The 13214-nt window shown below is 43.7% G+C and overlaps 1 protein-coding gene across 5 annotated transcripts; it reads right to left on the bottom strand.

Moving 5' to 3' along the window:
• Nucleotides 1–1467: 1467 nt before the first annotated feature.
• LOC147269036 (RNA-binding protein, mRNA-processing factor 2a) lies at nucleotides 1468–13009 on the bottom strand. Of its 5 annotated transcripts, none has more exons than XM_086227021.1 (8): nucleotides 12453–13008; nucleotides 10045–10122; nucleotides 8570–8608; nucleotides 8249–8311; nucleotides 6559–6709; nucleotides 5055–5218; nucleotides 3339–3411; nucleotides 1468–1626 (listed from the first exon to the last, which is right to left on the bottom strand). In XM_086227021.1, the coding sequence occupies exons 1-7, from the start codon at nucleotides 12732–12734 to the stop codon at nucleotides 3346–3348; spliced, it is 843 nt and encodes a 280-aa protein (XP_086083147.1). In that variant the 5' UTR covers nucleotides 12735–13008; the 3' UTR covers nucleotides 1468–1626; nucleotides 3339–3345. The 5 variants fall into 5 exon arrangements, with proteins under 5 accessions (XP_086083147.1, XP_086083154.1, XP_086083161.1 ...); XM_086227028.1 differs by having other exon boundaries at nucleotides 5070–5218; nucleotides 12453–13002; XM_086227035.1 differs by lacking the exon at nucleotides 3339–3411 and having other exon boundaries at nucleotides 12453–13009.
• Between the last annotated feature and the right edge of the window lie 205 nt (nucleotides 13010–13214).

Here is a 13214-nt window from a genome sequence, read left to right on the forward strand (position 1 = left end):
ATTTTATAATTAAGCCAATTTACATTTACATAATTTCTTTACAAGTTGTTTAATGGAAATATTAAACACCCTGAACTACAGACAAATACAACATTTCTAAATCAACCAGAACTTTGGGAGATTACTTACTGGATTCACAATTTATAAAACAAGGTGGAGGTAGTCTAAACACGCAGGTCAAACCGTGGCGAGGGGCGGTCCTTTGTGTTTGCACACATACTGTAACTAAGTGTTTGCAGTTAACCACCAGCAGTCACGGCTACAATTAGGCAGCTGGTCATACTGAGTCACTCAGGAGTCCCTTGAGGAAGCCTCATGGTTGGCTGGGCAAAGCGTCTCACCAGCTTATGAGGGCAGAGTGTGGAGGTCAACTCCACGCATGATGCAAGCAGACACTAATGCATGGGTGCATTACAAATGAAACGTTGGGATGCATTATTGATGTGAACACCCGATGGCCATACAGCTCCATCCTTGGAATTAGCAACACCGTCAGTGTTTAGTCAATGTCTGATTAGCCGTCGACTCGCCGAGGCAATAAATGACAGATGGCCAATGAGGAAATGCATTCACTTCTTTTATTCATAAGATGGGAATATTTTTTTTAACATCTTATGCACAGCAGATACAAAGACAAACATGTTTCTAAACCACAAACTAAATTCCTCCGTCACTCTAATCCTGCTTCCCATTTCAAAATGGCCCCCAAAAAGCAACCGTTTACGTTTGTAGTCCAGTTTCACATTCTGAAAGATCGTTTTACAGCAATCTCATTTTAGCAGAATGGCACAAGCCACGTTCAGAATACTTCCACTTTGACAGGTACCCACTTCCCATTTAAACAAATTGCACTTTTTTCTTCTTTAAAACTATTTCAACAGGATTATATGATCAAAAATTAACACCAAAAACACAAGAGACGACTAAACATCCAACTTATACATGTTCATTATTTAGTTGCACAAAAATGCATAAATATACATTACGCAAAAAAGTACAAAAATATTTGTACTTCCTTTTGCTCAAATAATGACAGACACTGATATGATCATAAGGACTGGGATTGTCAGAACACAGGGATGCATTCACAAGGTCCATGCGAGATCAGCCATTGACACAACAGCCTAGCTTTCACAGAGGTAAGACCAAGGTTCTACAGGAAAACAAAACATGTTGCTGTCTAGGCTGGAGTAAAGAGGCAACACAAACACTAAGAAAATAAGGATACCCAGAACTCTGTGTTCTAAATTCATGCCAAAAAGACTTTTAACATGCAAAGACTTCTAAACCTCCCAGGATCAGTGACAACCCGTGGAAGGACTAGCTTAACAGTAACTTCAATGTGTCAATTTCCCTCAGCAGTTAGGATCCATGGAGTCTAACTAGGCTTGCATAAGGTTTTCTGAAGAGCTGAGATGGTACCACAATTGTTGCCATGGATAAGCTCAGATTGTCGACAGCAAGATGGTTTCAACTGAGACCCCCCCCCCCCCCCAGGGAGAATCGGGAGGAGATATAAATACCGTTTATACTAATGCACATTTGTCCATTAAATAAACCTGATTAAATTAACAAAGAGCTTGGCAAACCTCACTTCAGCTGGACAAAGGTGTGGCTTCCAGAGGCCTGAGGACAAACGGGAAAGAGGCGAGTTACATTTTTATATTAGTATCTCATTAAAACCATTTTTTTAAAAGGCTTGTTTTATGTACTTGGTCAATAAGACCTACGAGAGAAAACGCCACAGCTCTCAATACTTTGTGGTTTAAGTAGTTTTGACCCCATTTTTAATAATTGGAACAGAATTTAGTTTGTAAAGGGATACTTCACCCAGAAAGTGTAATTTGCTCTTCAAATACTCAGGTGTCCTGAACTCAGAGATGTTTTTTCTGCCCTTCTTGCCAACACCAGAAGTCAAAAAACACCAGCGATAAAGTATGAAGTCAATACAGACTAATCAAAGCAAAACTGTCCAAAATGTCTCAATGATTTCTCAAAAGGTGTCGTCCAGCGTAATCCAAGTCTTCTTTATCCAGCCGGGAATGCGGGTACACATGACCAGTCAGCACATTCAGTTGATTTTGATGTCAATGGATAAAGAAACTCTGACCTTATCGGATGCTGCACTGAAGAATTTGTGGACAGGGATTTAGCGAGTAGAGCTCCACGAGCTCACCGCTAAAACACGACCGGTCTTCTGTGACTCCTGGAGTCATGCGGGGAATAGACCTTCGAGAGGCTTCACTGAGTACTTGAAAGGCAAATGACAGTTTTTTGGGGTTGTCATACCACTTGAAAGGAACCATGTGTAAGATCTGTCAAATAGTCCACACAAAGGGGGGAGCAGGTTACCAGTACGTTGGGTTGTCCACCCGTATGCAACAAACAAGAAGATACAAGCAAATGTAAATATTTGCACTGTCAAAAACATAAGTTCATGAGCTATTGCGTGTTACCTAAAGATTAAAAAAAGATACAAGAATTGAAGTTTCCCCCAAAAGATTTTAGCAGAAGCATCCCATCAAGGCCTGAGAGAAGAGCTACTGATCCTGTTGGCCACTTGCTAGTTAGCAAACTAACCAAGCACCAAGTTGTTCCATTTACAACAGCAGGGGTGTGTGTGATTGACACAAAATGCATTTGTCTGGCTAGTCTTTGTAGAGTGGTGGCGCGCTATGGCACAGGAATCAGAGTTGCCCAGGGAACGTTGTATTTGAAAAATACAGAATGACAGGTTTAGTGACATTCGATTTCTGTTTCATCAAATGTCCATGAAAAGACCAAACTGTCCTATATAGAGATATATAGATATTGTCTTCCTTCATGCTACAGAGCTCCGTTCTTTGTAAAAACAGCAACACTGGCAGCTGTGTTCCTTCATTGAGAGTCAATCCCACAAACAGCTACCAGTAACACTCAAGATCGGCAAATTTACACAGTTGACTAAAAACATCAGTGCCTGGCCGCTCCGGGGTGTGATCGTACAATCTTTACAAGAGGTTAACAATATACCACATTTGCATCTCTATCAAAGTTCCAGTGCTCGAGTTTCACAAACAGGCTGGGAAAATCTTAAACATGCTGAGAGATGGATTAACCCACAGCTGGTTTGGTATTTTCATGGGATTTGTTGACAAGAGAAATAGAATATCAGCCTTAACTTTTTAACACCATGTCAGTTTTAGCAGCCATTGTAATCGGCCTTGCCACAATCTGCAGTTTTCAGAGTCGGTGTCATTAAGCAGGTTTCAGTTTGCATGAGATCAGGTTAGCAGTTACAGGATGGTGAGTGGGGGTTGGCAAATCTTCAAAAGACTGTTGGACCAAAGGTTACTCACTAAATATCTAACAAAACTGCCGGGACTTCCATCCAGGCTGGGAAGTCTCAGAGGGAGTAGGGTACCAGCGCATCTAAAGAAACACAAACATAGTCAAGTACACCAGGTTCAGTGCTTCAATCCTTAAAGGGAGATTGCATCAATAAATACTTTTTAAAATCTACTTTGACGCAACGATTTAGGAGGACTGTTCCTTTAAGCCCTCGGCACTGAAGCCATGGGAATGTGGGCCATGTAGCTGCTCGTTGAGGACAACAGTCCTGGAGTAATTCACAGGCATGGAAGTGTGCAGCGTTGAACCTCTCCACATGTTAAACATTTCCACAGGCCGAGGGCTGTACGCCTGTACCTTTCCATACCTGCCACGCTCCTCTGCTACAATGACGTCTCATTTATTTTCACTGGATAAATAAAAAGCAGAGGCCATGACTACACAGCCAGTAACAGTTTCATATACTCAGGAGGTTATCAGCAGTTGTTTAGAGGCATTCAAGGACCCTGAAAGGGACTCTGCTACCGTAGTAACACTAAGGAGGCCGACGGTCAGCGGGTTACTTTAAGAATCTTTCATCAGATTGCAATTAAAAAGACTTTTCCCCCTCTTTGTGTGGTTACAGTCAGCTTATGTTCCAACGGGAAAGTAGACAGTAAGTTGGCACCTCCAGAGGTAGTCCATCAGGACGGACAATTTCGCCAAGCAAATACCTTACATTCCTTCCAGTGCCCGACAAAATGGCCTATGTAATAGTTGCGTTGCAATGTAGCACTCCCCCGCGTTCTTACATTGAAGTTCGCTCACAGTGAACTTTAGTTGACCCAACAAAAGAAATATCTTTCAGTCTGTTATCAGCCACTGTAGCTCCGGCACGCTGATAGTATTTAAACTGGGAATAATTCTCTAGGCTCCTTTCTCCCCTTTCCTGTTAATGATCGGTTTGAGCAGCCATGGATTTTTTTTTTTTTTTTTAAAACAAACAAAAAAAGGGGGGGGGTAAAGATGTTAATTTTAAACCAACACATATAGCATGTTAAAAGGGTTAAACAATCTTTCGGTGCCACTATAGTACAAAAGCAATGCTAGCAGTAAGAATCAGATGCCAGAAAAAGAAAAAGTCTCTGCCTTTCCCCCCAGATATTTTCTGTATCTTAATCCAGACTGTAGATAGACAAATGGAGATTTTACAAAAAATAAAATTTATATTCTTTTATCACCAACTAGATCATCATGTTTGAAGCTGCAGGCTGACAGGATAAAGGACAATGTCGCTCCTCATCTGAGACTCATTGAGAAAAAAAACAGCCAGATGACCACAGAGGGATTAGAGGTAAGTGCATGGTGGTGTAACCTTACACTACATCAAAGATGTCCACGTCTACACCGTCAATACAGTTTCCATTAGAAAGGAGGCATCATTACTATAAGAATTAACTTGTTTGAAATGAAACAGCTGAATACCGCTTAAATTTATTCTAAAACCTTAAAAAGCTTGGATGTTTCAAAATCAGAGTGTCAGGAGAGCACAGCCATTTCTGGACTGAAACTGCAAGAGTGCATCTTTCAACATCAAATTATTCAAGTTTCTCTCCACCATCACAACCTAAGAGTTATGTATTTTGTGGCAGCCATGCAGAACCCGTTCAATATAGAGGCTTTCTACTTTGTCAGAAAGGGATGTTTCTGAAAGGATACTCGTGAAGTAGAAGAGAAACACACACCGGTTGGTCCCTCACCTGGGCGTGGAGGGCTGCAGCAGCGGCAGCGGCCGCCGGGTAAGTGAAGGCCGCGTGAGGGAGGCCTGGGGTCAGCTCTGTGGTGTACAGGGGGTAAGGGGTCCAGGCATCTGGAGAAGCTGGGATCAGTGCTGCCCCTGTCAGGTCATCTAGGGAATTACAGGGCAGGAGGAAACAAAAAGCTGACTGACCTACCCGTCTGTAGAGGTACAGAGGCTAAGCATTTTCTTCAAGAAAGTAAAACATGCGGGAAAGGGGAGGTTTATCACTGCTTTGTCATGAAGAGGATTCCCAGTTACAAATAACCAGTAGGGATGTCAGGATTCTACAATTGCTTTTAAGAGGTCATGATTCAATGTACACAAGAGCACTTAAGGCATGTTTGACTTAAAGTCACTTTGATGCATTCTACAAAATGTCTGACAGTAAACCACCCAACTAGCTAAAGACTAAGCTAAATTTTAGAACTAGATTATGCAAATTCAGATGTTTAGTGTAGTGCACTGATTACTAGAAACACGCATCCGTCATCCACTGACTGGAGCACAAACTCCCCGTAGACAACGGGCTTCGCTCATGAAAACATTCTTGCGCTCACAATTGTTCCTACAGACTTTAGCTCTCAATTTAGTCTTACAGAGAGGAGGCGAAGCCTGAATGCCGTTGGAAACTCTTTGCCTCCGATGTTTGCGTAGCGCTTGCACAAATACTGGCAGTCTTGCAAAGGCTTTAGAAGTTACAAGGGGCACACAACAAAAGTCAGGAGCAGGTAGCCAGAGAGTCTCCAGGCTTCCCTTCCTATCAGTAAGACAAATGGAGGTCCAAAAAACTCCTACGGAGTGAGAGCCAATTTGTGTGTATGACTCATTTCATGAAAGGGATGACTTCTTATCCTTTGTCTGAAATGATGCACCTGGTCACACGAGGAGCTCTGTGCTCATCAAGAGTTCCTCTTGTCGAGGGCGAGCAGGCTGGGTGGAGAGAAACGACGGGAGAGCAACATTCTGCCTGTGATTCTGTCGCTCAAAACTGAACACCTATTTTCATCAGTGTGTGATCCAAGCACTGTAAATAAAATCGAGACACTCCTACTTAATCTTGTAGAAAGTTTTATTCAACCAAACAAAAAATGTAACCCGTTTAACCCAAATTTACAACCCTTAAGTTTATGCGTTGTCAACCACCACCTGCAAAACTAAAGAATCAAGCAGGTTAGGCAAAGAAAACAACTGCTGACTAAACCCTGTGAGAAAGTGGAATTTCTCATCTGGAGAGAAGCAAAGCGGCTGTCCGAAGAGTCAAGATGATGCATGCATGTGGAGGGTGGGTTAGAAATTTGTTAGACACTGTTTCTTTAGCCTCTGCCCATTTGACTTCCATGTCACAATATCCAAAAACAGATCAAAGTCAGTAACAAGGGCAACCGAGTTCTGGCATTGCTGAGGTGAGAGTGGATGAGAGCCTAGAGTGGTGCAGCCGTACAACTTACATGGGTCCCGTGCAATGAAGTGTGCTCCTAGAGCGGGGTGGATATTTGTGGGGTTCGGTGTGGCCATCAGCTTACTCTTGGCCATCTTCGTGTTGGCTTTAGCAAACTCTAAGCGCAGGGTCTGGGGGCTTTCGGGGTCAAAACGGATACCCTGGGGGAAGAGACGGAGGAAGGGAGGAGGGGGACATAGTATCGTAAGGGAGGTGGGCTGAGTTTGAGGGGCTGTAGTTCAGAAGTAGTCTCACACGGTCTCCTTTCCTACAGACATGTTTCAACACTCAGGATGTATCCTTTAAGTTTCCCTTCAGCTGAACACTGTTCTGTCCTGTGGAATGTGAGAATACACCCATTTCCACCTGACTGCATTCACCCAGAGAACTGTTCAGGACTTCAAAAATACAAATAAAAGGCCAGACTGAAGGATACAATCCTAAAGTATTTCAACATGCTTGCGTCTCTTCTTCCTCATGATGAAATCAAGAGCACAGGCGACTGGGGGAGAAATTCACCCCCGTCGCACAAGCCAGGAGGAGAGGGAGACGAGGAAAAGGCCCAATGACGAGACTTAAGTGTCTTTGCTTTTGGGGTGGTTTAACCCTGCTTGTGTTCTTGTGCCCTAAGCGTTGTGCCCACATGCAGGTGAGTAGTATTTTGGTGTGTGTGTGTGTTTGTGTGTGTGACTGCTGGTGTGTCTAAGAGGTGATGCTCATCAGGAAGGCTATAGGCTATGAGAGAGAAGTGTTAGATACTGCCAACGTGGGCTATTGGGTGACAAATGAAGAGGTTAAACTACTGAAGATGTGTCCAAATAACACTACAAATGTGGCTATAGAACAAGTATTACAGTAAAGCGTGATATGCAAAATGAGGAAAGCTACACCAGACTAAGAAGGGATGTGTATCAAGGTCAAAGTAAACTACCGTAAGGCTACAGGATTCTGGCCTCTTTCCAAATATGTGCCTGCCATTGAATTATAAAGAGACAAAATGGGTTGGCTTGGAAGTATTGTATGGGAAAGAAGTTTTTATAAACTCCCGCAGTTTTTTTAAATTTAAACAAGAAACACCAACTCTTTGAGAAATATGCTTATTGTGCATCCTTCCCAGAGCCACAGAGGATGATAGATCCCCTTCCCTGCTCTGTGCGTGCATTAGGGAGCCAAGACCGACTGCTAGTTAGCTTAGCAAAATGAATGGCAGCGATAGGAAGTGTTAGCATACCTCCATCTTACCTGCTCAGCTCCTAAAACCTGCAGTTCCTCCTCTGTGTATTCTGCCTCGAATGAAATCAGAATGGTGGTCATAGTCGCTCTCATGGAAGTTCTGAGGTAGTTCTGGCTACATATTCCATCCTACTATCACAATATTTTTAAATTCTCCTTTTGCAGTAAAACCTCATCACCTCTTATCGCAAGGAAGGTTTGCTACATAGCCCATCCACCATCACTCACTGTGCTAAGCTCACTAGCAGTCAGCCAGTCTGTGCACGGTTAGGGACCGAGACCCCCACGAGGAGAGAAGGGTCGTCCTCCTCTTGTTTGGCTCTGGGAGGGATAGCAGGTGTATTCCCCCCCCCCCCCCCCCCCCAAATTGGTGTGTTCCTTTAAGAATAAATACATTCAACAAAAAAAAAAAAAGGGGGGGGGGGGACACAACAGACTCAACAAGAATCAAGTCAACAGATGCTTACATTTAGTGCATTTTTCGCAGCTTCAGCTCCAGACCGACTGTCAAAAGTTACAAACCCGACAGGCTGGAAGACAAAAGGGAACAAACATCTGAAACAACCGACCCCACCTCAGCCCATATGAACCCGTTTTTAATGAGCAAACAGATGGAATATTTAAACATCTTATTTACGGTGCAGTAGTCAATCATGAGGCAGACAGACAAAATGAGACAATTACTCCTATAATGCTTCACCAACTCTGAAGTTACTAAAAAGCAACACGCTCGGGCCATGTGTTTTACTAAAGTAACATTCATCCTACCGTGGATGGGAGCATCTCACCTGTTTTGATGTTAACTTAATCAGTGACCCTTCATAACCCTGTGGGGAAGAAAGATAGCCAATTATCCACAGTGGAGTCACATGCAGGAAGTCAGGCATGAACGTCTCTTGCCATATGAAGAGAAACTTGCATGTGTGCCCCTTCGATTGAGCTCCGACAGGCAGCCATCATGGCTCCTTCTGTGACAAGTTTGCGGGACTTTTATTAGATAGGCTAAATTAGTTAAACATTTACATTTCCAACAACTGCTGCAGCAGGTTGATTTGACAGCAGATACTTTTCACCCTCAAGTGCTAAAAATATAGCGCATGTGTAATTCAGGAGGCAGGCATGTTGTTATTGAATGTGTTGGTCCCCCCCCCGCCAGCTTTAGCGAAGATTGAACATGATTTACAAATAACACCTCTGATTTTAAACCAAGTTAGCAGCAGCTGCTGCAGCAGGAGGGTTGAGTAAAGCATGAGCAAATTCCTGAGAAATTTAGGGGAATTTTGTCTGACCGGAGTATTGATAGATGGGATCTCGACTGATCCTGATTTACAGCTATGGAAACTTAAACAACTTTCACTGGCTATGGTAAATCCTTAATAATCCAAACCAGATTTAGCTTCAGTCATTCAGATGAGAAAAACAAGAGCTAGAATTGATTTAACATTAAAAAAAAGGTGTTTTGTTTAAAAAAAAAAAAAAGAAGCAGCGTTTTAGTATTAATTGTGAAGGAAGTAAATCTTACATCAGGTTTGATCACACGAGCTGTGCTGCGTTTGTCTACTGCGGAGGCCAAAAAAGTAACTTCTACACTGCCTTAAGAAAACAAAACATTCAAGTGGTTTCACAATGAGTGCTACGAGGGAGGAAATAAAATTTCCCAACACGGTGGGCGAGCTGGGTCACAGAGAGGGTTGGTTGGCCAATCGCGAGGGCTACTCATTTACACATTCCACAGGATCATCCATGTGCAAGGGATACCACTTCCAATTTGGTTAGTTAGGACACGAGTGGGAGGGGTGTTTATGGAACTGGAGTCCAGTCCACAACAGAGCCGTGGATGAACAATGATGTGGCCTCATTTCCATATATGCAAATATCTGGACTCATTAACAGGGATTGTTTCATTTCAACTACATACAAACTGGGCCGGCAGCATCTTCCTTTGAGCTGGAAAATCTACAGAATAATATCTTTAAGCCTTACAAAAAATAAAAAAAAAACTAAATCTAAGCCTGCACATTGGATTACAGCTCATTTTTAAATGAAATATTGAATCATTATGACTAAAGGCCTTCCCTGGTGTGCACATAATCTTTTGTGATGAATTGCCATCGACGCTTCCAGCACCTGGCAGCAGCAGCAACATTCGCTTTTATTTTCATTTCCATTATATTTATATTCAGCCGAGTCACATCTATCTCATAGATTTACAATTCATACAAATCATTGACACTTTGCTCACACGTCTGACGCTGGAACTTACTTTGAATGGTCTGAAGAGAAGGTAAAGTTCCCGGGGTTTGATATCGACTGGGAGGCCGCTGACAAACAGGGTTCGAACCTGCAAACAAGCACACAGTGACAAAACCAAAACTCATAATTCCACACTTGGAGGGATGACTAGAAACGGAAGGGGGGGGGGGGGTCGTCTAAGCAGAGCAGCATATGGAGTAGAAACTTTCAAAGTTTTAAAGAAACTCCAAATGTTTGGCCCATGAATGTCAGTCTCTCTCTCTAACCTAACCAGATAGTTATGGAGGAACGTCCCGTGAAACTGTGCGCAACAAACACTCATAAAGAAAATGATAAACTGTGACCAACATTTTACCAATAAAAAAGGGACTTAAATACGACCAAGACTCAAAACTAATCTGGGCTGCATTGACCTACAAAAAGGTCTTTAATCAAACCTTCTACTGGTCAGTGGTTCAACCCTGATGCAGACCAAGAGCTGACATGCCACTAAAACAAAAAAGAAAAAAGAAGTTCATACGACAAGTGCTGCTGGAGTTTTAACAATTTCAATAATTGGTTCCTGACATTTTCAACTTGTGAGACTTTAAACCAAAGCTTTGCCTCCTTCGCTTCAGTTGTTTGTAGGCTAATAAGTTCAGCTGAAGTCATCATTCACTTCAAGACTTTTGGACTTTGTGTAATTCCTTTATTAAATTACTGGATGTTTTTGGTTGTAATGTAAAGTCTGAGGCACGTTTCCATACAGACCTGTGCTATTCTTTCAGGAACCTCCTGAGTACCACCTCCCCACCAGCTCAGAAACCAACACTTGAAGTCTTTTTAAAGAAATAAACATAACCACTTTAATAGATTTACAAAAAAAAGGGCGTAGTATTTGTCTCCAGCAGCTCTAACAGTCTTCTATGAAGTAAACCTGTGACTCAAAGCGACTCGACTGTGATGCAGAAATATCTTTCTGCATGAGCAAAACAAACAAGACGCCCCTCGTCCTGCCGGGGACCCCCTGGATCCCCTTCCAGGAGCCTTGGATGGATCAGACAGCGGGGCCGAAGCTGTGTACAGCACAGTGTGGCCGAGGAAATAAACAGGGCAGTGCGAGGCCCATTAGTTCCCAGCTGGTGGGGAGGCCCTCAGTACAATGGGGCTGCCAGAGGAACAGCGCTCGACAACAGCGCACAGCGTGACACCATTTCCTTCCTCTGACCCGCAGGCTCAACCCTGCCAGTCCTCCGGCATTTTTCAGGTGCCGCGCAGCAGCATTTCTCAGTCCTCTACAGGTCGGCACATACAGCAACTGAGGGCCGGCCCAGCTGGACACGCGCAGCAGAGACGTTAGAACCTGACCACGGACAACTCTTGATCGGCCGGGCAGTAAAACCCTGAGGACGTGAAGTCGACATGTTTAACAGGAATGCATCAGTTTTAAAAGTGAATCTATAAATAAGAAAACTGTACCATTGCTTTTTAAAATTAACAAATCATTTCCTGCCACCAGGCTTGATCTTTGCCTTCATTAAAAAACAAAAAAAACAGAAGCAAATTAGGCTTCAAAAGGGCGGAGTGACCACACATGCTTTGTTACTAGATAATGGGACCACAGGAGGACCAACAAAAGGCCCAAGGCTCCCCTCAGCGCCGCTCCAGAAGGAGTCATTAAAGAGGAAATATAGCCGGCCAAACCGATGAATACTGCCGGCTGGGAGAAGTCAATATGGATCAAAACGCCATGACACAAAAACAGTGACTACATCAACATTTTTAGAAAATTAAGAACTGAGTTCCAGTGATTAAAAACAAAACAACAAAAAAACAAACACGACTTTCTTCAGAAGGAGCAGTTAGGCGAGGGTTTCCCAGATATCTAAGGTGGGTTTAACGTCATGCTGCATTTTTGAAATCAAGCAGGAACATTGAGGGGGAACCTTAGTCAGGCTCCTTATTTTGTTTGGCGTCTGAGGGAAAACAAACGCAGCTCTGAAAGGGAGCCATGTGGATGTTAAGCAGGACAAAATGCTTTAGTTATTGGATTTTTATTTTATTTCTCCTTTCTTAACTGGTGATTTAGACACATGGATTTTTTTTAATTTATTGCATTTAATCACATTTAAAGCTCTTGCTCACAATAAAGGCCTAAAAAAAATCAGATAAAACGTGATTAATGTCGTTTGCTCTAATCCTCATCTGCTGACACTGGGCCAATTTTACCAGGAAAAAAAAAAAAAAAAGAGTGGGAGAGGAGGCCTGAGGAGGAGCGAAGAATGTTGAAATCTAGGATGATATTTCCAAACTTAACAGCCTGCCAACTTTCTGATTCCACAAGAGGTGGACGAGGCTCGCCCTTGAAGCTGTTCCTCCTCGACTGCACCCAGCATGACACCTGGGGCCGGACGGACTCAAAAATTGACTCGAACTCACCTCCTCCTCGATGGAGACGTTGTTGTTCGGCTCTGCGTCGGCTTTCAGACTCATGTTGACGGCGTCTTCGGCGGATGCTGCTGCTGCTGCTGCTGCTGCGCAAAGTATTAAGTTTTTCCTCGTCGAGTGATATTTCCCCAAAGTGCGTCTGTAGCTGCAGTGAAAGTCCTGGTGGCGTTTGAACTTGAGGAGAGAGGTGTCGAGGTGAGGAGGTGCGGACGAGGACGGCGAGGTATCCGAGGGTTTGGAACAAGTTGCAGAATTATTGCGAGAGAGAATCATTCAAAAACGGGGAGAGAGAAAAAAGGGGGAAAGAAAGGAAACACGCGCTAAACTAAAGGTGAGGAGGTGGATTTGTGCTCCGTGTGTGAGGGTGAAAGATGGGGGGAAAGAAGTGCGCGTCAAAAACTGGAAGCCTGTGCGCTCACATCAATGCCCTCAGCTGTGGGACTGTGCGGAGGAAGAACAAGTAAACTTTTCTCATTGGAGCGCGTCTCTCCTCCTCTCCGCCGCCTCCTCCCGCTTTCAATTAGGTCATCAATTATGTTGGAGTCCGCTGTGGCCCGCAATCAAGCTGGAGATCCGCCTCAGCTGTTGCAGGAAAACCCGGCCCCTCCACCCGCGCTACATCACCGTTTCTATGGGACCCGGAGAGCCAATGGTCACCCCGGAGCCCTGGCGTGTACGAGCCGCTTTATTAGGGACACGAATGGACTCACCAGGTTCAGCCCCAGCGCCGGTGGGAACCTGGAGGAGGACTAG

Source organism: Aulostomus chinensis, chromosome 2, assembly GCF_037954235.1.
Source record: "Aulostomus chinensis isolate RoL2024-O1b breed Wild chromosome 2, RoL_Achi_v1.0, whole genome shotgun sequence".
Lineage (NCBI taxonomy): Eukaryota > Metazoa > Chordata > Actinopteri > Syngnathiformes > Aulostomidae > Aulostomus > Aulostomus chinensis.

Bases quoted from the DNA above. Each gene is read 5' to 3' on its own strand.
- LOC147269036 (XM_086227021.1), bottom strand. From the start codon at position 12,734: ATGATTCTCTCTCGCAATAATTCTGCAACTTGTTCCAAACCCTCGGAT. The intron at 6,710-8,248 runs GTAAGCATCTGT...CTCTTCCCCCAG, and splicing joins CTGCGAAAAATGCACTAAAT to GGTATCCGTTTTGACCCCGA. The intron at 3,412-5,054 runs GTGTGTGTTTCT...GTGTTTCTTTAG, and splicing joins CCCAGGTGAGGGACCAACCG to ATGCGCTGGTACCCTACTCC.